The sequence below is a fragment of the Lissotriton vulgaris genome, chromosome 8 (assembly GCF_964263255.1).
Source record: "Lissotriton vulgaris chromosome 8, aLisVul1.2, whole genome shotgun sequence".
Lineage (NCBI taxonomy): Eukaryota > Metazoa > Chordata > Amphibia > Caudata > Salamandridae > Lissotriton > Lissotriton vulgaris.
In genome coordinates, this window is record NC_141696.1 from 1,559,092,522 (window position 1) to 1,559,117,744 (window position 25,223).

At 45.8% G+C, this 25,223-nt stretch overlaps 1 protein-coding gene across 46 annotated transcripts in view; it reads right to left on the minus strand.

Moving 5' to 3' along the window:
* Nucleotides 1-25,223, minus strand: part of LOC147700405 (uncharacterized) — a 700,768-nt gene that overhangs the window by 299,217 nt on the left and 376,328 nt on the right. For all 46 annotated transcript variants that reach the window (XM_086935784.1, XM_086935772.1, XM_086935787.1 and 43 more), the window contains 3 exons: nt 22,081-22,176; nt 13,845-13,940; nt 1,579-1,674 (listed from right to left, as the gene is read on the minus strand). In XM_086935784.1, the coding sequence (XP_086791910.1) occupies nt 1,579-1,674; nt 13,845-13,940; nt 22,081-22,176 (288 nt within the window). The remainder of the gene's footprint in view (nt 1-1,578; nt 1,675-13,844; nt 13,941-22,080; nt 22,177-25,223) is intronic.

Genomic DNA, 25,223 nt, shown 5'->3' on the forward strand with positions numbered 1-25,223 from the left:
TTCACCAGCGGGGTCGTTCCACTCGAATACCCAGTGCATAGCCTGGTAAACATCTTATTTGAGCTGGAGTCACTCTGGCCCCAAGGAACCGTGCCTAGAGCGCTGGTGCTCCTTATCTTTCTAGACGACGGACACCAGCCGAGGTGAGTTTTTATGATCCTTCTAAACTTGAGCGTTGACTTTTGACATTGTCTGATCCCCGCATACTGTTTCAGTATCTTGATGTTTGAATTGTTTGTTTATTACAGCAAGATTTTAAGTTACCGTCTAGCACAATATATTGTCATTCATATGTGATACATATAAAGTTTGAGATTCAAATTCTGAATCATTCCCTAGCTGACTGTTCGGTAAGCGGAGAAGTTCTCACATGACCGGTTCCACCGCGCTGCCATTGGCCGCGGGCCCGATCATGTGATTTAAAATCTCGCGACTAGAACTTCCGTTTACACACGCGGAATTTGAATCCCAACTGTGAAGACGCCGCTGCGTCCTGTTACTCGTAAGTGATAAAGAGCTTGATTTAAGAGTCTAATATGCATTTTCGAGATTTGTTGGTCAGAGTTCAATGCAGTCGCAGGTTAACTTCGTAAAAAGTATGTGAATTACCGCTGTTTTATTTTCACTGATCTATCTGGTATCGCGAAGTGACAAAGTGTAATGTCTTGTGTTGTTTTATAATGTGAGAGTGACTAATTTGGTCCTGTTTGCGCTTAATTTTCAGACCCCTGACGAAGGGTCATGTTGTTGTGGACCCGAAATGCATTGGGTGGATGGAAACATCTTTGAAAATCATACTATGACTACATAAGAATGAAATTATGTTTGTCAGGAATTTTTGCTTAAACGTATACAACGTATCAACTGCTAAAATTTGAATCCCGAAAATAAAACTGTTAACTTGAAAAAGATGAACTTGGAGTAGAAACTTGTTTTCTTTGTAAAAAGAGTGCTCAGCCTCGAGGATAGTGTGTTCTACCCTCAATATTCATGGACATTTGTAAGGCACGTTCAGACTACGTGTGACGACTAGAGCACCGCCTTAAGAATCAACTAACTTTGTTGAAAATTTTCAAAAATATTGAGTGCACCGGGATTACACTTTCCTTGTAATTTCTCCTATACACATCTTCTGAGATTGCAGAAAGTAAACAGACAAGACCTGTTTAACTTTATATGTACGCCTGAAACCAGGCTGAAAAATGTATCTCATCCAAAAGGGCAGGTAAAGCTGCGCCAGATCCAGCACATTCAACAGTCGTCCACGTACAGGGAGATTTTTTTCAGCTTGGAAGCCTAATGATTGTATTTACCATTTTCTTATCAACATAGATTTGTCTTTGGCTTTCACAAAGCCACACACTGGTTCTTGAGTTGTAACTCCAAAGCAAAGCTCACAGCCTTGCACTGATATTTGTATTTATTCACAAAGATGGCAGTTATCATAATCCTGCCCTTTTTCACACTACTAATTAGTTCACTTTGTGTGGCTTCAACAACGAGAAAACTATCTCCAATACACCAGCAAATTTTACTCACACACCACTGTTAAGCAAATAAAATATGTACATGACTTGCCTGTCTTTTCTTGTTCATTATTTATCTCCTGCTGGACCAGTGTCTTCTGGGAAACAGGAAAGCACAGTAAAATCCCAGATTTAGCAAGTGGATCAGCTAAAAGAAAGGCAGAATATACGGGAGAAAGTAAACTTAATAGTAGATTAGAAGGACTCAATGCTTTGTGGACGGGGACGGGGAAGGGGTATGAGTGCTCTTCAGATTTTGCCTGAAATAAATTGGCAGCCTAGTGCCTATTGGCAGGTTACAAAATGGTACTTTATAATAAATCACCAACACTGGGAGGAGGACAGTACGAATCCTAGAAATTTGTGTACATTGTTGGAAAAATCTATAGCCCCAGTACAGAACAAGTGGCACTTCACTGACAGGTTCATGTTTGGACTGGAATCCTAACAGAGGTTCAAGTTTGACATTTATATACACAGAACATACATGAAAAAAATATTTATACTATTCAAAAGAGAAAGAATCATGAAAAGAGAAAGACCTACAGATCTAAAATACAATTATAAAGTACAAAGCACCCATGTATAAATTCAATTTGTAGAAAATTTATTAACAATAGGTAAACAATTAGATCCAAAGACATACAAAACCACTGGCGCTCAACACGGTACACAAACAGAATGTACAATACAAAGTGTAATTAAAAAGTGGCTGTGGAAATAATTATACACAATAGGAAGTTCAGGACAAGGCAAAAAATGCATCCTCTTCAGTTTGGGCCACATGTATGCGTTGATGGGGTTTCGACCATAATATAATTAGATGGTCATCATCAGGACAGGACAACGATTATAAGAGCGTCCAAACTAGTTCATTAAAACTTCTAAATTCACAGTAGATCCAACCGAAAGTAGAACAACCGTATGGAATCCACAATATGGAAGACTCAGGAATCCAATGATTCAGAATAGAATGTAATGTATACAAATTGCATACTATGCAAAGATAGGAAAGCTCAACGGATAAAATAATTGATCAGCCTGCTCCTTCAGAGGTTAGATGCAAAGCCAAACAAATGGCAAAGAGCTGGTATGTTGGTGTATACACACACACAAAATCTTGTAGCTTTCATTAACCGTGTAATGGGTTACAGAATTAGAATCATTTTATAATAGGCACAACACTTCTTTGCCCAATAATAATTTAGGCAAAGACTGATACAGGCTGTGTGCAATGGCCAAAACCCACACAATGGGCACTCAATAATTTGAGAAATTATTCTGTCCCGAAGCAGTCCCAAAGTTCTTTGCCATTTGTTTGGCTTTGCATCTAACCTCTGAAGGAGCAGGTGGCGTCACACAGGCAGGTATCTCACATAATGTCCCCCAACCACTCCGCATTGGGATTGAAGGTTCTGAAATGTCAGGACTTTCTGGTTTACTCATACATCACACAGTTCTGATATGCTTATCAAATCCGAATACCTGTGGACGTTGATTCTCTGCAGCAGAGCCAACACCTCAGCCTCCCATAGTGGAGTCACCAAAATGAGAATTATTCGCCATCCCAGTTGTGTGGTCACTTTTTTCCAGGAGTCCACGACCATGGTAGTATGACAAGTAGCCCTTTTGGGCTTTTCTTCCAACAGATCCACCTCACATATCCCTGCGGCTCCAAGGACCTCATGTCCACCCAAAGATAGTGCTTTTTCCGGTGTGCAAAGGACCATACATTGAGTACTACCAAAAGTGCTGACCAGTAGTACAGGAGGAGGTTGGGCAAAGCGTTTTCCTCATCCCCCATCTTTCTTGAGAGGGCCTCAATTGCAATGTGTGGCACTCCTCCATTCCAGACCAGGAGCCTGGGCTCGGCATCCACCGATTTGAAGAAATGGTCAGGGACCTCGAACAGGGAGTTTGCAGTGCATACAGGAATTTCAGCAGGTAAATGATTTTATAGTTAGAAAACAAATGGGGGTGCACGGCTAAACAAAATCCACGGGAATATTTGGCTAGGACACGCCACGCCACTCTGACGATACAGGTTCGGAGGGATGGACATCTGTAGTATATAAAACATTCGGATCGTACACACTTCAGGCTCATTTCAGTTTTACTTTACCCTTGGACCGGCACCGGGAGGATACCAACCTGGGCCTCTAATTCAAGCACACGTCTTTGGACAATATCACCCATACTACTACTAGCTATTGTGACACTCAAGTTTTTGGTCTGCTTTTTGAAGAGAATATACCCGAGCTTATGTCTGTGCACCACTAAAGACGCTGACTGTTGTCTTTTGATACCTCGGATCGGCTACCAGTAGCACATCTGCGTTTTTTCAAAGAATTTGAGCTTGAAGCTTTCCACTGCTGTAGATATAACACAAATGCCTTTTGGACGCTGCTAAATTTCCAGGATCTTTTTGGAAGCACGGCATGTACCATTATTACTGATCTTGCTGCCCAGGACCGAAATAACAGCTATATTCAACTGATTGACTTTATATATGGAATTGACTAATTGCGGATACACTTTTGTGCCCTGAGGAAGCTCTCATCTTGGGAGCGAAACGCGTTGGCTGTTACTCTGTCTCAAATGATTTTGCATTTTGGACAAATTCCTGTCTAATAAAGAAGTGACTGTTTCTCAAACATCTTTGGCCTACTGGACTTTGTTAAGTCGTGCACCCCCATTTGTTTTCTAACTATTCTCTGATCTGGATGCACAGTTACGCTACTTGACAGCTAGCGTAGGGGTTGTTTGGACGACTGCCCAAACTATTTATTGGAACTGGTGTGAGGTGCAGCATCGGGGGCCCGCTGTTGCTTTTAGTAAATCATTTTATACAGGATGGCCCTGCCCAGCAGGGTCAGCAGGAGATGTCTCCATTACCTCACATCCCTTTTGTATTCCCCCAGCAGCCTACCAAGGTTGTGGGAATAGAAAAGGCTTTTTGTGTGTGTGACATATATACCTAAGTAGCGAAACCAGACTCTTTCCCAGGCATGGGACAGTCCCAACCCTCTCTGGGGATCTATCCCACCAGGGGGTAGAGACAGGATTTAGTCCAATTCACCCGGAGACCTGAATGAATAGCTCTCAAACACCTCTAAGATCTCCAGAATCCTGTCGAGACGGAACTCTCTGGATCTGCCAGAAACAGGAGGATATAATTTGCATAAAGCTACACCACATCCTCCCAAATCTGGTCCCATTGTAATCCCTAAAGCCGAGTAGCTTTCCTAATCGGAATCAGTTCAATCTCTATCACGAAGAGGAGAAGGGACAGGGGACATCCCCGTCTAGTCCCTCTACCCAGGGGGAATTCTGCAGACAGCATCCCATTGACACGCATACGGGTTCTAGGGTTGGTATGAATAAATTTCACCCAGGCCTGGAATGATGGCTGAAAACCTTCTGCTGCAATACCGCCTGTAGGTACGGCCATTCCACAGAGTTGAATGCCTTTTCTGCATCCTAGGCCACAAGTGATGCGGGCTCTCAGTCCCTTCTCCCTTGCCAGACATCTGAAAAGGTGCCGGAGATTGTGTGTGATTGACCTATATGACATAAAGCCGGATTGTTCCTGTGCCACCACTTGGTTTTATAAGCCACATCAAGCAGTTCACCAACACCTTTGCCAGTAGTTTCTCCTCTACATTCAGGAGTGAAATCAGACAGAAGCAGGAACACTGGGTGAGGGGCAGCCCTTCTTATGGATAAGGACCACCATTGCTTGTCACAGATCTCTCAGCAATTCCCCTTCCTGTTTGGACTCGGAGCATAGTACATGTTGGCTTTATTACTTGGCTCCAAATACATTTAAAGAATTCCGGGGGGAAAAGTTAGGTCTGGGAGTCTTTCCATTATTCATACATGACAAAGCGTCTGTGATCTTATCCTCCTGTAGTTCCTCCTCAAGTTTCCCTACCCCAACCCCCACCAGCACTGCAATAGAGCTATCCGCCAGAAATCCCTTCAAGTCGTGCGCAGCTGTGGTGTACAGACGTGGGGCATAGAGGTGTTAAAGCAGGGGTCTCCAACCAGTAGCTTGGGAGCTACTGATAGCTCAACAGCACCCTCAAAGTAGCTCTCAGAGGTGAAGCCAAACCAAGCCGATCTCAGAGATTCTAGGTATATTAAAGAAGGCAGCGCTGTGCGTTTCATTATTCGTAAGAGTTACAGATTGCCTAACCAATGGCAGGGCCTCTTGATAACACTCAAACACACATTGTGTTGGCCTATCAATAAATCAATCGGGGATTTATAGAGCACACTACTCACCCGTGAGGGTCTCAAGGTGCTGAGGGTGTGGGGGTGGGGGATTTGGGCAGCTCCGGTCATTCGAAATGCTTGCAGTGTGGGGCTTCATCTGATGCTGAGGAGGAGTTTGTTCCAGGTCTTCGCCGCAAAGTAGGAGAAGGATCTGCCTCCTGTTCTGGCTCTGTGGATGCGGGGGATTTCGGCCAAGTCCTGGTCAGCGGAGCGGAGGTTTCTTTTTGGGGCATTGAAGGAGATTCTTTTGTTGAGGTTTTGGGGTCCGGTGTTCTGGAGGGCTTTGTAGGTGTGTGTGAGCAGTTTGAAGTTCACTCTTTTTTCGACGGGAGCCATAAATGCTGGGGAGGTGGTCTTGTCGTGGGAAGCGGAGGACGAGTCTGGCTGAGGTGTTCTGGACGGTCAGGAGTTTGTGGAGTAGAGATTTGTTGATTCCAGCATAGAGGGCGTTCCCATAGTCCAGCCTGCTGGTGATGAATGTGTCGGTGACAGTCTTCCTGAATTCTGGGGGGGGGGGGGTCCATTTGAAGGTTTTGCAGAGGGTGTTGAAGCATGTGGAGGCTACGCTGTCACATGAACCATCTTTATCCACTTTAAATCTACCTAAGAAGTAGATTGTCCATGTTATACGCCCTGCTCTATCAGTCTCACTGAGTGTGACATCAAAGAATAGTAGCAGCAGCAACCAGTGCTGACCCACCAAAGTGTGTGACTTCAAGAACTAGAGTGAAAATGTGTTAGTTAGGAGCATGATCAACCAAAGAGCTGAGGAGGAGGGAGTATGCATCCAGGGCAGAGAAAGTTAGAAGCCTCACATTCAATTTTGTGTGGGTGTGTGACATTGTGTCCTTCCCTAATAAACAGTGTTGGTTCATTAAAGCTATTCCTAGTGTCAAGGACTGGCAAATATGTATGCTGGTCCCCATCATAAGAGTATTATCTCTGATGCAATTGAGCCCGTTCATTGTATAATTGTGCCATAGCCATAACATGTTCATCCTTGACTATTTGTGCATACAAGTCTAGTAATTACATACTTGCTGCCAACACTGACATATAAAGAGCTTGACTGGCCTGCTTTTAGCTCTTCCTGACAGAGTGGCAACCCTTTCTCCCATAATAATGGCCATAACTAATATATGTTGGGCATCCAGCTGTGGCACAGTGGTAACCCTGGTTTAATGATGGGCATTATTAGCATAACAGAGGCATTCGTAGTGTTATGGTGAGCAAGCATGGCCTAGGATTGCAATACCTGGGTATTTGAAGCAGAATTTGGACATGAGAGGCATTTTTACATGGCGGTACTCAATGAAAACTAAAAGCTGATGTTTAGCAACTGTTTATTTTCTGACAAGGAAAACTGATTTGATTTTTAAAGGAAAAAATAGTTTTTTCAGAAAGGTTTTTCTTCTGGAAAATTGAGTTTGATTGCTCAAAGTGGAAAGTGATTTTGATAGAAGAATATGTGTATTTTCAGAAACTAATATACTAATGAAGACAAAATATTGCAATTGTAAAACATTTAAAGTTGTTAGCTGAATGATAATTCAATTTGAGTTGGGGAGACCTACTACTGTGGTAATACCCTTTGTGGCACACAGCATGTGATGATTTGAATTGTACTTGATTACAAGCATTTAATATTGATAAACGTTTCCCTAGCATTCTGCTGATAACTTCATCTGGAATGTTTGGGTGGTTACTATTGATTATCGTGCTTAGGGTGGTCATAGTGTAATGGTAATCACATCAGCATTTTACAATGAAAAATATGCTAGTAGCTCGGCAGGACTTTCCTTGAGCAGAATTAGCTCTCACTACATAAAAGGTTGGAGACCCCTGTGTTACAGTAAGTCTGCAAATGCCTGTGCTACTTCTGCTTCTGATTCCACCTCTTGTCCAGCAGGTGAGGTAACGTTATGCGCCCACCTGTCTCTTCCCGTTGCGCGAGCCATGCAAACAAATTCCCTACCTTGTTTCCCACCTCATACAATTTATATTGTTTGGACTTAAAGATCGGCCTGGCCTTTTGGTGCATAAGGCATCGATATTCCTCCCATTGTGCCTCAATAGTGGACGCTAGCCGCGGACTGGTATGGGCCACACACTGGGATTCCAACTCCACCAATTGCTCCTCCATCTCGTGTACCTCACTCTCTCGCTCCTGCCTAACACATGAGCTATCGTTTTGGGAGGATGAGGCTACCCTCCGGCAGGCCATTGATGTCTCTCCAAGGCGGTGCAACCCCGCCAATATCATCTTGTGTGCACCGCCGCTGCTATGGTCAGTTTTCAGCCAGGGACCCCACGGGTTAGAGCAGATCATCTACAGTCATCATGGGAGCCCACAGGTGGACTCATCCCATCCAGCGACACCCCAGCGGCCTCAGAGCTACCACTGGACTCAGAGGATCCCCAGAGTGCCGCACATTTATTTTCCGTTGCTCATGGGATCCCGTCTCGCGCCGCCCGGGCTCTATCCTCACAGGCCTGATCCTTTGTTGGAATCATGTTCCCTCTCTGGCACCCGCAGGAGGATATCTAGGGACGTCTCTCAGGCTGTGGTGCTCTCGCCTCGGATGCAGGCAGTGGATCCCCTAGCAGAGGTGTGAAATTCCGAAAACCGAATACCAGGATATATTGTTTGGGGTCAAGGACAACAAGTTTTCATGATTATTTTGCCTTGGGACAAGAAGACCCAACGTCCTGCAGCATTACGGATCAGGGAAGGGCATTGTCTGAAGTTAAGGTAATCTTTCCGTCAATGCCGTTCGAACTTTTATTTTTTGGTTCATTATTAAAAAGCCTTTCTTATTAGGGTGAGCAACTTTAAGGAAATGTTGTAAGCTTGGATTGCACTACTAACCAAGATGAACACTGGGTAGCATACTATGAAACATGTTTTGCACACACAGATGTTTCTGAGATGTTTTTTAGCAGCAAGAATAATTTTTTCGGTGCGTTACAATTGGGTAAAACATGACTTTATAATGCGGACCATAATGAGATGTTATCCTTGTATGTTTTACAGTTACCCCTGAAGAAGAGAGTTCTCTAAATGCATTGGGTTACGTTGTTGAGATCGAGATGCATTCTGTAATAAATCAAGGTAGATATCATCGTGGGTTGTAATATTGTGTCAATACCAGGATGTCAATAAAGCATGGATGATTTGAATATTCACGTTTCAACTTGTTTAAATTAGATAAAAAAATGAATTAAAATAAGTGGACTAACTAATGGACAAGATTGGTTATATAAAAGAGGACTGTAGTTAAATTTAAACATGGAGTTAATACTAGCGCCGATGAGCCCGACCAGGTGGTTGTGCACCCTGTATCTGTTAAACTACCCAGTTTATCAGCTGTTCATTAAGTAAAATCAGAAAAGGGCGCGTATTCTCCTACAAGAAAGTTTTACTCCCGCCATTGTCAAGAGTAAGTGTACAACCTTTCTCAGTATGGGAAAAGATTAGAGAAGAGCTGGCAAAACCCCCTAAACATGCAATTTAGTCGGTTTGCAAACACTCAAGAGGGCATTCCAACCCTGGAATTACTGATTAATGCTACAGCCAGCCCCAGTAAATAGCTCTACAGAAAGGTGGCAAAATAAGGTAACTGCTAGAATTCAAACCATACTATAGTATGATCCCTGGCATAATCAGAAAGGCTAATATCAGGCATTTACTTCCTGAGATTCTGCCATAATTTTTCACTGCACTACATGGCACCAAAGGGAAAAGTGGATTTGTTTTACAGGACAAGTTGATTTATGAAACAACTTGTCCCATGGACACGTAGACATTTTATTAAATTCCACACCCTTGCCTTGTCCTTCTAACCAGTTCCAAAAGTCGCCCAATGTCGTGATGAAGAAGGATTTCTCAGAGTTGGAGATGCGAAGCTTTGCTGGGAAAAGTAATGCGTATTTAAGACCCAGAGCATGGAGGTGGCGCTTGACTGATAATGATACCCGCTGCCACTGGACTGAGTTAGTATAGTCCAGGTAAATGTTCACTGAACCACCTTCCATCCACGATGGACCATGTGGGCGTGCCACCTACAAATTGTGGTTGTGGTCTATGGGGGCGCCCCGGGACCGAGTACGTTCCACAGTGTAGAAAGTCAAAGCCCCACCACCCAGCACTGTTTCCAGAAGCCATTTTTCAACAAAGAGGTCTGCATTTAGACCCTAAGTCTTCTCAAGGACCCAAAAGATGCATACATTATTACGCCTCGAGCAACCCTTCGTGTTGTCCAGATGCTCTGTGAGGGCCTTGGCCTGTTTGGAACTTATGTCGCTGGGCTTTGACCACTGTTTGGTCTGGGCCAGTACCCTCTCCGTTTCCATCACTTTCCCAGCCAGCTTGTTGCGGTTGGTAGTACATAAGCCGAAGTACAGCGTCACTGTTTCGATCTTATGCTCCAGAGCCACTTTGGTGTCCTTGATCACCCCCAAGATACGTTCAGTCTGTGCTTCCAACTGCTCCTTCCCTGCTGGTTGTGGCCCGGGGTCAGTCTTGCTCTGTTCGGGCTGTACTGTTGTTCTGGTCCCGTCGGGGAAAATGGCATCCCGCAGGCGGCTCACCCCCTCAGTTCCTTCCACTAGGCCCTAGCCGTCTCAGTCGCAAATAGCGTAGTCTGTATGTCAGGGCAGTAGGGGGAAGTGGGAGCACCTACTGTGGTCCTTCTCAAGAAAGCTCCCTGCTGTCTCTCCAGTCTCTCCTTCTGTGCCTCCCCCTCTCTAGGGCCTCACATCTTTTGTTCACTTACCTCACTGGGACAAGCAGCGTCGCATTTGCTCAGAGTAAGTGGGCCAGGTAGCTCCAGGGTGCAGGAGGGCTTATCCGGCCTCACCAAAGGGCTCTGTGGCCATTGCAGGGATTAGCTAGTCCAGGGCCAGTGCCTTCAGCATTTGGCCCATGTCTCACTCTTCATACAGGGCCACCAACCCCACACCTGTTGTGTCTCTACATCTGAGGGAGAGATACTGCTACGCTTCCAAGGTGCAACGGAGCCATGGTCTATGAGGATGCATCGTACCTCTGCAGCACCATCATCCGACTTATGAGGAGCAGTCCCATTGCATCACTCGCGGGCATCCTTCAAGAAAGCCAAATCAGCTCCTACCCAGTCTGACTCGCATGGGCCACTGATCCAGTCGGGAGTGGGAGGAGCACGGCCCTAAAGCTCACCACCACCTTCCGCCAGCTTTTGCTGGTCTCGCTGACTGCCCTGGATCTAACAGGCGGGCAGCCGCTTGTTTCAGTGCTGACCAGGTACATTCTGCACTATGTATAGCACTTTGTTATGTCGAATTCTGACTGTATTTACATTAATTAATTATAGATCAGAAATACTATGCCAAAATATGTTTCTACATCTATATGCTTTGTATGCCCTATAGGAAATATTTCCTTTATGTGCTCTTTTGGAAATGGCCTTTTATATAATGCAAAGGATTGTTCAGTTTTTTATACACTGCTAGTAAGACTGCTCCTCTATGTTATGACACATGTACACCGTCCTTTTTGTTGCTTATAATTCTCTACTTTCTGAATACTGTGGTGTTCTACATTTCTGCTAGGCAAGTAGATTCTTACACTTTCAGTTCCCTTTGATGTGGCTTACATTAGGGAAATGCATATTTTCACAGGCCCCTGCATCAAGATGGTGACCTATGTTTCGCCACACTTAGCCTAGTATTAGCTGGTAGTCTTATTTTGCTGGTTACTACCTGCCAGTCATTAAAATGCCAGGATTTTGACACACGCAGATTTATTCTGTTTTGGCAAAGAAACCCTTGAGATCACGCTACTGCAACAAGGTAATTTAAACACGCACCAGTCAGTGCATTAGACTGCACATTGCTCCCTCGTCAGTATATGTGTGGCTAACTTCATGATTGTATGTTCTTTGTGTTCTGCAGGCAGAGGAATCGGTTGTGCACAAGGAGGAGACTGCCGTTGGAAGGGACTGCAATCGTCTTATTCACTGTAGCCCCTGTGCTAGGATTGGACCACGTTCCTAGAAGGACGGCTGTAAGTGCCTCATTAAAGGGCAAAAGGGGTTCAGAGGTGGAAGCACCTGGTTGAAGCCCCTTGGTAAGGAGATTAGTCCTGACCAGCACTGAAGGCAGCTCTAGCCCAAGGACCTCAGCTGCCCTCTTTACCACCATGGAATAGGATGCCCCCTCCTACATAGCCACTTTTGGCAGAGAAAGCATGCCAGTATCTGGGGAAGTGTCCAGTCTGCTGGCCTCCCCAAGTTCCCAATACCAGTCCATGTTCTCCTTAGAGACTTCCTGGTGTTCCAGAGAGGTCATAGATCCCTTCCATGCCTCTCCCGAGCCTAGCAAATCCTCATGGTGTTCAGGCGACAACACAGAACCCCTGGGTTCAATCCACGTTGGAGTCGTTACGGCTCCATGTCATCGGGGAAGAGGATGGAGCTGGCATTGGCGGCAGAGTTCTGGTCCGACACTGAAGGTGGTCACGATGGCACAACGAGTGTCGACCCGGATCCGGGATCGGATCCTTAAGGCTCCTCCAAAGCCGTGCCCAGAGCAGACGGCATCTAATCCGATTGGGCCCGAGGGCTCACCAGCAGGGTCGTTCCACCCGAATACCCAGTGCCTGGCCTGGTAAAATTCTTTTATTTGAGCTGGCGTCACTCTGGCTCCCGGGAAGAGAGGGGGGCACTGAAGTCAACTCTGTCCCCAAGGAACCGTGCCTAGAGCGTTGGTGCTCCTTATCTTTCTAGACGACGGACGCCAGCCGAGGTGAAGTCCACTTAGAGATCCTCTTCTTCTTATGCCTCTTCCCTGAGTGTCTAGATGACCTTGAGTGGGAAGAAGAGGACTTAGGCCTCTTCTTTGATCAGGACTGGGAAATCTGCAGAGTCTCGCTGGATGGTGTTGACTGTCGGGCGCGAGGAGCTTCATCGTTCTCTCCCTCAAGGCCTTCAGAGCCATGCCCGGCAGTCCGAGATACCAGACACAAACGAGATGGGGATCGTTGATCGACATCATGCGGTTACAGGCACCGCATGGCTTGAAACCGTTTTTTTCTCAAAGATATCCCTCGCACACGAAGTGGAAATCTTTTTGAATTCGAAATGAGTCGAGAAAAAATCTGCCAAAAAGGGGCAGAGCGGTAGATCTTCCCAGATCGCTGCTTAACTGGCACGGAAAGAAAAGAACAGACGTCGGCGCACCTGGGTGGCTCCTATATAGGCACTGCAATGCCATAACCGATGCTGCCGACGTCACGCAGAGCCAAATGGAGCCACCTGACACCAGCAAAGTTTTCCGGATCCAGCCTGATGCCTAGTAAATTCAAAGGTAAAGAATCTGCAGCTAGAAGTCTATCAGGTAGAACCAATTACAGGCAAACCAACAGATAGCCGAACATTGTACAGTGTGTTAATCCATAAAAGATTCATGCTAGAAAACTGTGGCATACTTTGGCAGTCTCAAACAAAACTCTGCTACAAACTTCAGTGAGTTTATTGCTTGGGTTAAGCTATGTTCAACAACAAGGCATCCAAGGAATCTAGCTGGTTGTCCAGGTAGCACCATATATCTCTAATCCATCTAAAGGACTCATGGTGTAATTTCTTCTATACACATCTTCTGAGATTGCAGAAAGTAAACAGACAAGGCCGGTTTCGCTTTATATAAACGCCTGAAACCAGGCTGAAAAATCCATCTCATCCAAAAGGGCAGGTAAAGCTGCGCCAGATCCAGCACATTCAGCAGTCGTCCACGTACAGGGAGATTTTTTTCAGCTTGGAAGCGTAATGATTGTACCAAAACCACACACTGGTTCTTGAGTAGTAACTCCAAAGCATATCTCACAGCCTTGCACTAATACTTGTATTTATTCACAAAGATGGCAGTTATCATAATTCTGCCCTTTTTTCACAATACTAATTAGTTCACTTTGTGTGGCTTCAACAACGAGAAACTATCTCCAATACACCAGCAAATGTTACTCACACACCACTGTTAAGCAAATAAAATATGTACATGACTTGCCTGTCTTTTCTTGTTCATTATTCATCTCCTGCTGGACCAGTGGATTCTTGGAAACAGGAAAGCACGGTGAAATCCCAGATTTAGCAAGCGGATCAGCTAAAAGAAAGGCAGAATATACGGGAGAAAGTAAACTTAATAGTAGATTAGAAGGACTCCGCGCTTGGTGGACGGGGGAGGGGTAGGAGTGCTCGTCAGATTTTGCCTGAAATAAATTGGCAGCCTAGTGCCTATTGGCAGGTTACAAAATGGTACTTTATAATAAATCACCAACACTAGGAAAATGACAGTAAGAATCCTAGAAAATTGTCTAAGTTGTTGGAAATGTTTATAGCCCCGCTACAGAACAAGTGGCACTTCACGGACACGCTCATGTTTGGACTGGAGCAGCTCAGGCAACTGAGGTTTAAAAAGCCACAGCCAACTCTTAGGCCATCCATGCGGGAAGATTTGGTGCAATAAGCCACTCTCACTGCTAAGCCAGAAACATATAGACATCTTTACAGTTTATAAAACACAACTTCTATCTACTTTGGGCATTAAAGGTTTAGCTGTCCAAGCAGATATTTATCCCACCCAAGCTTAGTTCATAAGGAAACTTTGAAAACGTTGAAAAAGAGCTACAAGGAGATGAGTTTTGCCTAAAACTACAATACCTCAAAAAGCTGCTGTGAAATTTTTAGGAAGGAAAATGCTACTTACCAGTATGCATCTGTTCTTGGCATGTAGAGCTGCAGATCCACACATTATGCATAGATCGCCATCTGGTGTTGGGGCCGGATGTTTGCACTTGTTTTTGTCTTGTAAAAGTCTTTGGAAGTCACAAGATAAGTGACTCCTCCTTTGGATGATAGTGCGCATGGGCACCGGCTCCATCTTCAGATTGTTTTTCGCCATCAGGGAAATGATGGAATTTTGTGAGAAACAGAAAAGATGCCTATTATGTTGTATCTAAATAAGATAATACTGGAACAGATAAAGGTAGCCGGGGAGGTGATTGGGCGTGTGTGAATCTGCAGCTCTACATGCCAAGAACAGATGCATACTGGTAAGTAGCAATGAGCTGCAGATCACACACTATGCATAGATTGTATAGCAGTACCCGTCCTTAGCGGCGACCACCGGTATCTGTTGCAGTAGTTTGAAATAGTGTTTTGAGTACAGCTTGGCCTAGAGTAGCTTGTTGTCTTGTTTGCACATCTACACAATAGTGCTTTGTGAATGTGTGTGGTGTAGACCATGTAACTGCTTTGCAGATGTCATCTGAGGGAATGTTCCCTAGAAATGCCATTGAAGCCCCTATCTTGCGGGTAGAGTGGGCTTTAGGAGGAATAGATAATGTACGTTTTGCCTTGTGATAGCAAATTTGTATGCATTTGACAATCCACCTTGCAATTCCAGATTTTGATATGGGGTTGCCTTTATTTGGTGGTGAGAAGGACACGAAAAAGTTATTTTGTTTTACGAAAAGGTTTTGTTCTTTCAATGTAATAAAGGAGTGCTCTTTTTACGTCTAGAGTATGAAGAGCTCTTTCTGCGACTGTTTGTGGTTGAGAAAAAAGACTGGCAACTCCACAGACTGATTGAGGTGAAAGGGAGAAATAACCTTAGGGAGGAATTGTGGATTGGTTTTGAGAACCACTTTGTTATGATGGAGTTGTAAAAATGGTTCTTGAATAGTGAGTGCTTGTAGCGCACAGACTCTTTTAACGGAAGTAATGGCTACAAGAAAAGCTACTTTCCGTTAAGAAATTGTAATGCACATTCATGCAGAGGTTCGAATTAAGGGCCCATTAGTCTTGTGAGAACAATGTTCAAATTCCACACCAGTGAGGGTGGTACCCTGGGAAGAATTATTCTTTTGAGACCTTCCATAAATAGGCTGCTATGGCAGCTAGGTGTAACCTAATAGATGTGTATGCTAGATTAGACCTCTGAAGATGTAGTAGATAACATATGATGTGTTGAATAGACACATCTAGTAGATTGATGTTGTTGTTGTTACAGTAGATCACAAATCGTTTCCACTTGGCTGCATAGCAGGCTCTAGTGGTGGGGCGTCTAGCCTCTCTGATAACGTTCATACAGTCAGGGGGAAGGTTAAGGTAACCAAATTCTAAGACTTCAGGAGCCAGATCGCTAGGTTGAGCTGTGCTGGATCCGGGTGTCTGATATCTCCATGGTTCTGTGTTAAGAGGCGTGGGGAGAGGTGTAGTTTTTGGTGTGGGACTACTGATAGTTCCAGCAATGTTGTGTACCAGGGTTGTCTGGCCCATATTGGAGCAACTAGGATGAGAGTCAGTGAGTGTTGCTGCAGTTTGCGCACCACCAGTGGAATGAGTGGGAGAGGCGGAAAAACGTACGCAAATCTGCTTGACCAATTCATCCATATTGTATTGCCTTTGGTCAGTGGGTATGGATATCTGGCGGCGAAGCTTGGGCATTTGGCGTTTTCGTGTGTGGCGAAGAGATCTATCGCTGGTTGTCCCCACATGTGGAAAAATGGTTGAAGAACTTGCGGATGAAGTTCCCACTTATGAATCTGTTACGTTTGACGACTTAACAGATCTGCTATATTGTTCTGGACTCCTGGAACGTGCTGGGCTAGGAGGAAAATGTTCTGGGGAATAGCCCATCTCCATATGCTTTGTGCTAGTTGGGAGAGCTGTAGGGAGTGTGTCCCGCCTTGTTTCTGTATGTAGTACATTGCGGTCATATTGTCAGTGTGGACCAGGACAGCTTTGCCTGATATTTGTTTTTGGAATTACTTTAACGTCAGAAATATGGCTAGTAACACCAGGTGATTGATGTTGAGTAACGTTTGTTGAGGCGTCCACTTGCCCTGTATGGTGTGATGTAATAGATGAGCTCCCCAGCTGGAGAGCGATGTGTCCGCTGTTAGTACAATCTGTGGAACGGCCTTGATGAACGGTCGCCCCTTGGAAAGGTTTTGGGTGTTCCACCATTGCAGAGAACGATGTGTGCGGCCATCCACCAACACCAGATCTGTAAAGCGGACCTTGAGCCTGGTTCCACTGACGTGCTAAGCATTCCTGTAGAGGACGCATCTGGAGTCTTGCATGAGGTACTACAAATATGCAAGAGGCCATCATCCCTATTAACTGCATGAATACTCGAGCTGGGAGAGAGTGTTGCTGTTGAAATTTGGTTATGAGGCTTTGCATGCTTGCTATCCTTAGAGGACTGGGATATGCAAGTGCTTTTGAAGTGTTATTGTGGCACCCAGGTATTTTTGTATGTGGGACGGTTGTAGGTGAGACTTTGCAAGGTTTATGGTAAACCCTAAGTAGTGTAGTAGTTGGATTGTAGCGTGAGTGTGATGTACACACTGGCTGTATGAGTTGGCTTTTATGAGCCAGTCGTCTAGGTATGGGAAGCCCGTGAATTTTCTGTCTTCCTAGGTGAGCTGCAACCACCGCCAGACATTTGGTGAACACTCTGGGCGATGTGGTAACTCCGAATGGGAGTACCTTGAATTGGTAATGCTGACCGTCCACTACAAACCGCAGATATTTCCTGTGAGCGGTGTGAATGGGGATATGGAAGTAGGCGTCCTTGAGATCTAAAGTGGCAAGGAAGTCGCCTTGTGAGAGAAGGGGAAGGACTTGTTGAAGCGTGACCATGTGAAAATGGTATGAGTGTATGTATAGATTTAGGGGTCTGTCGTCTAGGATAGGTCTTAGAGATCCGCCCTGTTTTGGGATGAGGAAGTACAGGGAGTAAACCCCTGTGTTTTGCTGTTGCAGGGGGACTGGTTCTATTGCATGTTTTGTAGGCGGGAGATTACCTCCTGTTTTAGTAGTGATAAATGTTCCAGTGACATTGGGCGCTGCCTGGGTGCTATGTTTGGGGGGGGGGGGTAGAGGTGAGTTCTAGACAGTAACCTGTTTGAACAATTTGTCTTACCCACCTGTCTGTGGTGATGTTGTTCCAGACAGGGAGGAACTGTAGCAATCTTCCCCCGACCGGAGTGGAAATGTCAGAGGGGAGGGAAGTCATTGGGTAGGGGTGGAGGCAGAGCGGGTATTATTGGTCTTGCCTCTACCTTTGTTGTTATTGCCTCTGTAACCTCCTCTTTGATAACCTCTGGTAAATGTGGTTTGGGTGGGAACCTTGTAAGAGGTGGAGGGGTTGTCAGAGGAGTAGCCTCTGGAGGTGCCTTTGTAAAAGGAGCGATGAAAAGAATGTCTGGGAGCTTGCGATTGCAAGGCTCCCATTGATTTAGCCGTGTCAGTATCTTTTTTCATCTTTTCCAGAGATGAATCCACTGCAGGTCCGAACAAGTGTTTTTCGCCAAATGGTTGGTTAAGGATGGAAATTTGTACTTCAGGTTTAAAGCCTGAAATGCGTAGCCAAGCATGTCTCCGCAGAAGGACGCTCGTATTGATAGCTCTGGAGGCCGTGTCTGCTACATCTAGAGCGCCTACGGATGGAAGTGTTGGTAATAAGCTTACCCTCCTGTATGAGGTCGTTGGCCTTGGTTTTATATTTGTCCAGAAGGTGTTACAATAGAGTCTCTAGCTCATTGTAGTATGCTATATCATACCTGGCTTGAGTGTTGGCGATACGCCATATGTTATCTGCTTGTGACGCAGTGCGTTTGCCAGAACCATCTAAGAGTTTGAACTCTTTGTCAGGAGGTGGAGAGTCCCCTGAGGTTTGCGAGTTAGCCCTTTTTCTGGCGTTGGATACTACTAAGGAGTCCAACAGTATGTGGCCCTGAATGTATGTTGGGTCTACTGGGCCGGATTTATATTTCTTCTCTATCCTGGGGTTAATAACCCTAGCCTAACTGGAGCTTTAAACACGTCTGGTGCATGTTTAATTACTCCTTTGAGCATAGGTATAATGGAGGTGGACTTTTGTGAAATATCAAAAGTGTCCATTAAAAAATCCTCTACCACAGGGTCTGTGTGTAAATCAACCCTGTGGTATTGTGTAGCTCTATGAACGAGCTGGTTGAAACCCATAGTATCTTCTGGAGGGGAAGGTCTAGAGGGGTAGATGTCTTGTGGTACGTTAGGGACATCAATCAATCATTTGTAAAGCGCACTACATACCCGCGGGGGTCTCAAGGCGCTGGGGAGGGGGGCGCTACTGATCGAACAGCTAGGTCTTGAGTATCCTCCTGAAGGTCAGCAGGTCTTGGGTCTGTCGTAGGCTCAGTGGGAGGGTGCTCCATGTCTTGGTGGCGAGGTGGGAGAAGGATCTCCTGCAGGTGGTTGTTCTTCGGATGCGCGGGATGGTGGCGAGTGAGAGGTCGGCGGAGCGTAGCTGGCAGCTGGGAATGTAGAAAGAGAGCCGTCTGTATAAGGTAGGCTGGGCCGGTCTTGTGGAGTTCTTTGTGTGCATGGGTGAGGAGCTTGAAGGATATCCTCTTGTTGACGGGGAGCCAGTGCAGGTTTCTCAAGTGGGTGGTGATGTGGCCGTGTCGTGGTACATCGAGGATCAGTCGTGCCGAGGCGTTTTGGGTGCATTGTAGTCATTTGATGAGCTTGGTCGGGGCTCCCTCGTAGAGGGCATTTCCGTAGTAGAGTCTGCTGCTGACGAGGGCATGGGTGAATGTCTTTCTTGTATCTGTCGGGATCCATCTGTAGATCTTGCGGAGCATGCGGAGGGTGTTGAAGCAGGAGGAGGAGACGGCATCAACTTGCTTGGTCATTGAGAGCGTTGAGTCGAGGATGATTCCCAGGTTGCGTGCATGATTGGTGGGTGTCGAGGCTGCCCCCAGTGCCGTCACCTGCATCAAGATGGTGACCTATGTTTCGCCACACTTAGCCTAGTATTAGCCGGTAGTCTTATTTTGGTGATTACTTCCTGCCTGTCATTAAAATGCCAGGATTGAGACACACGCCGATTTATTCTGTTTTGGCAAAGAAACCCTTGAGATCACGCTACTGCAACAAGGTAATTTAAACACCCACCAGTCAGTGCATTACACTGCACGATGCTCCCTCGTCAGTATATGTGGGGCTAACTTCATGATTGTATGTTCTTTGTGTTCTGCAGGCAGAGGAATCTGTTGTGCACAAGGAGGAGAATGCCGTTGGAAGGGACTGCAATCGTCTTATTCACTGTTGCCCTTGTGCTAGGATTGGACCACGTGCCTAGAAAGACGGCTGTAAGTGCCTCATTAAAGGGCAAAAGGGGTTCAGAGGTGGAAGCACCTGGTTGAAGCACCTCGGTGAGGAGATTAGTCCTGACCAGCACTGAAGGCAGCTCTAGTCCAAGGACCTCAGCTGCCCTCTTTACCACCATGGCATAGGACGTCCCCTCCTCCATAGCCACTATTGGCTGAGAAACCATGCCAGTATGTGGAAAAGTGTTTAGTCTGCTGGCCTCCCCAAGTTCCCCATACCAGTCCAAGTTCTCCTTAGAGACTTCCTGGGGTTCGAGAGAGTCCATAGATCCCTCCCATTCCTCTCCCGAGCCTAGCTCATCCTCATGGTGTTCAGGCGACAACACAGAACCCCTGGGTTCAATCGCCGTTGGAATCAGAGTCAAGAGACGTTGTTACGGCTCCATGTCATCTGGGATGAGGATGGAGCTGGCACTGGCGGCAGAGTTCTGGTCCGACACCGGAGGTGGTCACGTTGGCACGACGAATGTCAACCCGGATCCGGGATCGGATCCTTGAGGTCCTTCCAGTGCCGTGCCCAGGCCAGACGGCATCTAACCCGATAGGGCCCATTCCGACTACGGGGAGCCCGAGGGCTCACCAGCAGGGTCGTTCCACTCGAATACCCAGTGCATGGCCTGGTAAAATTCTTTTATTTGAGCTGGAGTCACTCTGGCTCCCGGGAAGAGAGGGAGGCACTGAAGTCGACTCTGGCCCAAAGGAACCGTGCCTACAGCGTTGGTGCTCCTTATCTTTCTAGACGACGGACGCCAGCCGAGGTGAAGTCCACTTAGAGATCCTCCTCTTCTTACGCCTCTTCCCTGAGTGTCCAGAGGACATTGAGTGGGAAGAAGAGGACTTAAGGCTCTCATATGATCGGGACCGGGCAATCTGCAGAGTCTCACTGGATGGTGTTGACTGCCGGGCGGCGAGGGGCTTCATCGTTCTCTCTCTTAAGGCCTTCAGAGCCATGACCCGGCAGTCCGAGATACCAGACACAAACAAGATGGGGATCGTGACCGACATCATTCGGTTACAGGCACCGCATGGCTTGAAACCGTTTTTTCTCAAAGACATCCCTCGCACACGAAGTGAAAATCCTTTTGAATTCGACATGAGTCGAGAAAAATCTGCCAAAAAGCAGCAGAGGGGCGGCTCTTCCCAGATCGCTGCTTAACTGGCACAAAAAGAAAAGAACAGACGTCGGCGCACCTGGGTGGCTCCTATATAGGCACCCCAACGTCATAACCGTTGCTGCAGATGTTAAGCAGAGTCAAATGGAGCCCCCTGACACCATGCATAAGGGGTATTGCTCAGCAAAGGTTTCCGGATCCAGCCTGATGCCTGGGAAATTCAAAGGTAAAGAATCTGCAGCTAGATGTTTCTATCAGGTAGAACCAATTACAGAACAAACCGACAGATAGCAGAAAATTGTACAGCGTGTTAATCCATAAAAGATTCATGCTAGAAAACTGTGGCATACTTTGGCAGTCTCAAACAAAACTCTGCTACAAACTTCAGTGAGTTTATTGCTTGGGTTAAGCTATGTTCAACAACAAGGCATCCAAGGGATCTAGCTGGTTGTCCAAGTAGCAGCATATATCTCTATTCCATCTAAAGGAATCCGGATGCAAGTTCTCCTATACACATCTTCTGAGATTGCACAAAGTAAACAGGTGAGAACGGTTTAGGTTTATATGTACGCCTGAAACCAGGCCGAAAAATGTATCTCATCCAAAAGGGCAGGTAAAGCTGCGCCAGATCTAGCACATTCAACAGTCGTCCACGTACAGGGAGATTTTTTTCAGCTTAGAAGCCTAATGATTGCATTTACCATTTTCTTATCAACATAGATTTGTCTTTGGCTTTCACAAAGCCACACACTGGTTCTTGAGTTGTAACTCCAAAGCAAAGCTCACAGCCTTGCACTGATATTTGCATTTATTGACAAAGATGGCAGTTTTCATAATACTGCCCTTTTTTCACACTACTAATTAGTTCACTTTCTGTGGCTCCAACAACGAGAAAACTATCTCCAATATAATAGCAAATGCTGCTCACACAACACTGTTAAGCAAATAAAATAAGTACATGACTTGCCTGTCTTTTCTTGTTCATTATTCTTCTTCTTCTTGACCCGTGGCTTCTTGGAAACAGGTAAGCACGATGAAATCGCAGATTTAGCAAATGGATCAGCTAAAAGAAAGGCAGAATATACGGGAGAAAGTAAACTTAATAGTAGATCAGAAGGACTCAGCGCTTGGTGGACGGGTGAGGGGTAGGAGTGCTCTTCAGATTTGGCCTGAAATAAATTGCCAGCCTAGTGCCTATTGGCAGGTTACAAAATGGTACTTTATAATAAATCACCAACACTGGGAAGATGACAGTAAGAATCCTAGAAAATTGTGTACATTGTTGGAAAAATCTATAGCCCCAGTACAGAACAAGTGGCACTTCACGGACACGCTCACGTTTGGACTGGAGCAGCTCAGGCAACGGAGGTTTAAAGAGCCACAACCATCTCTTTGGTCGTCCATGGGGGAAGATTTGGGGCAATAAGCCACTCTCACTGCTAAGCCAGAAACGTATAGACATCTATACATTTTATGCATAACAACTTCTATCTACTTTGGGCATTAAAGGTTTAGCTGTCCAAGAATGCATTTATCCCACCCAAGCTTAGTTTATAAGGAAACTTTGAAAGCGTTGAAAAAGAGCTCCAAGGAGATGCTTTTTGCCTAAAACGACAATACATCAAAAAGCTGTTGTGAAATTTATAGGAAAGGGGATTTTTATGTGGTGTGTTTGTGAGACTTCACCACGCAATAATAGTGCAATATGTATCAGATACAGTTAGATAAACCCTTAGCTCTGTCCTAGGTAACTGTGGCCCAGAGCAGCTGGCTTAATCGAAGGAACATGTGTAAAGCATTTAAAAGTATCAAAACAGTCAATAAGTAGGAAACACTACAGAATAAAATCTGACACCAATTTAAAAAAATGAGTACATTTTCATCTTAAAATAGAACCCCAAAAATCTATTGAAGGAAATCAGAGATATACATTTTTAAAGGTAAGAAAATCACTGTAGTTCATTCTTCGGCAATGCAATAAATTGTTGTAAGCAGTTCGTGTTAAGAAGCTGGCTCGGTATATACTGTACCAAAGTGAGCTATAGTGTGCAGAGAGTCTAGTGGAGCCCCAGAGGTCGGCAGGGGTAAAGTTAGATAGCACCTCACTCTCTGTTTGTGGTAGTGAGGTCGAACAGTAAGGCAGTATCAGAGGACAGTGTTAAGCATTTGTTGTACACACTCAGTAAATGAATTCACACGCTCAACAACTGAACTTCAGACCAATTGTTTTTGTATGAAAATATTAGTTTAGTTATTTTCTTTTCTAGAACCATGCTAGCCTGGCACAGGTAAGCAGTAAATACTTCACAGTAGTAATGCAGTTTGTAAACAGTTTGAATTGAAATTGTATATGCACTTTGTTTTGACTTACAGGATTGTAGCAGAGAAATGCAATAGTTTGTAAATACAGTACATAGCCTTGAATAGACCTGTAGTTTTTTCAGTAAAATTACAGGTAAGTAACTTTTTAGATTACGGTTCTTACTCAGAGTAGTGTACCTGGATACTACTCTGGGACATTTCCTATAAACAGTTAAGTAAAATCGTTTTGGTTAAATAGTACAATATTAAAGAATTTCTTTAGGTTTTCAAACTCCACACCTAGAAAGTTATCCAAGAAAAACAGTCAATGTTATCCTATGGAGGAAAATAGTGTTATTGGTTTTGAGATAAGTATTTGGTAGTGGGTGTTGAGATTCTGGGGTAGACTCGGGGTCCCCCAGCGTCAGGGATGCACTCTAGTTACACCCTCAGCGGCACTAGGGCGGTCAGGTGCAGAGTGCTGAGGCCCAATGTTATCTAAAGGGGGATAGGGGGCCTCCAGTTGGTGGCTCCTGACGAGCAGGACACTTGGTTGTGGGAGCAAAGCTCCTGGACTTTAGCTCAGGGCAAATGGGGAAACAAAGTAGCACCAAAGGTGCACCTCTCGATGACCAGACAAGTCCACGCCGTCTCATCATCATGCTTCAACATGCGCATGCTCAAAAAAATCTTCAGTTGGATCCCCACCGAAACAAGAAAAACAGTCACCCACGCACTGGTCACAAGCCGACTGGATTACGGAAACACCCTTTACGCCGGTACCACAGCCAAACTACAGAAAAAAACTCCAACGCATCCAAAACGCCTCAGCCAGACTCATACTAGACATCCCTCGCAAAGATCACATTTCCGGTCACCTGAAAGACCTCCACTGGCTCCCCGTCAATAAGAGAATAACGTTCCGTCTCCTCACCCAAGCACACAAAGCCCTCTACGACCTAGGACCCGAATGCCTCAAAACGCGCCTGTCCTTTTACACCCCCACCCGACATCTACGGTCATCCAATCTAGCCCTCGCCGCAATTCTGCGCATCCATAGATCCACCATGGGGGGTAGATCCTTCTCCTTCCTAGCGGCCAAGACTTGGAATTCTCTCCCCACCCACCTCCGCCTTACACAGAACCACCTCTCCTTCAGAAAGCAACTCAAAACTTGGATATTCGACAAGTAGAGTACCCCCCTCCCTCAAGCGCCTTGAGACCCTCTGGGTGAGTAGTGCGCTATACAAATTTTTGAACTTGAACTTGAACTTCAGTGGCACTAGGGCAGCCGGCTGCTGTTACGGCACCCGGGCGCCCTGTTTGCAATGGGAAACCTCCAGTTTGCAAACGCATTGCAGGTTTGGGGGCGAAGGTCTTATGGGTGCGACCACCACTTTGAGAGGTAAGCTGGAAGTTGGGGGTTGGTTAGAAACAGTTGATTTGGCCACCCAAGGCCGTGGGATGTCGGGTGCAGGGGTACTTTTGGGGTCAGATCTTCTTACCAGCTCTTGGTAGCGGTTGGGGGGACCTTCCAGATTTAGGCTGCAGGCGTCATCTGGAGGCTTGAGGCAGGTCAGGGGTCGCCGGATCTCTTGTTCGGATCAAGCTCGGGACATGGACGATGGGTGCAGAGTGGGCCGGATCCGTGGTGCGGAACCAGAGGTTGCAGATGAACAAATCCAGTGTTTACGGGAGACACAGTCTTTGAGGTTGAAGGCAGGCAGGTCCTCCAGGGTTTTCGAGGTTGCTGACTGCAGGACACACCGGGGTTTTGCAGGAGCAGGTTCAATGTGGACACAGGCCGGT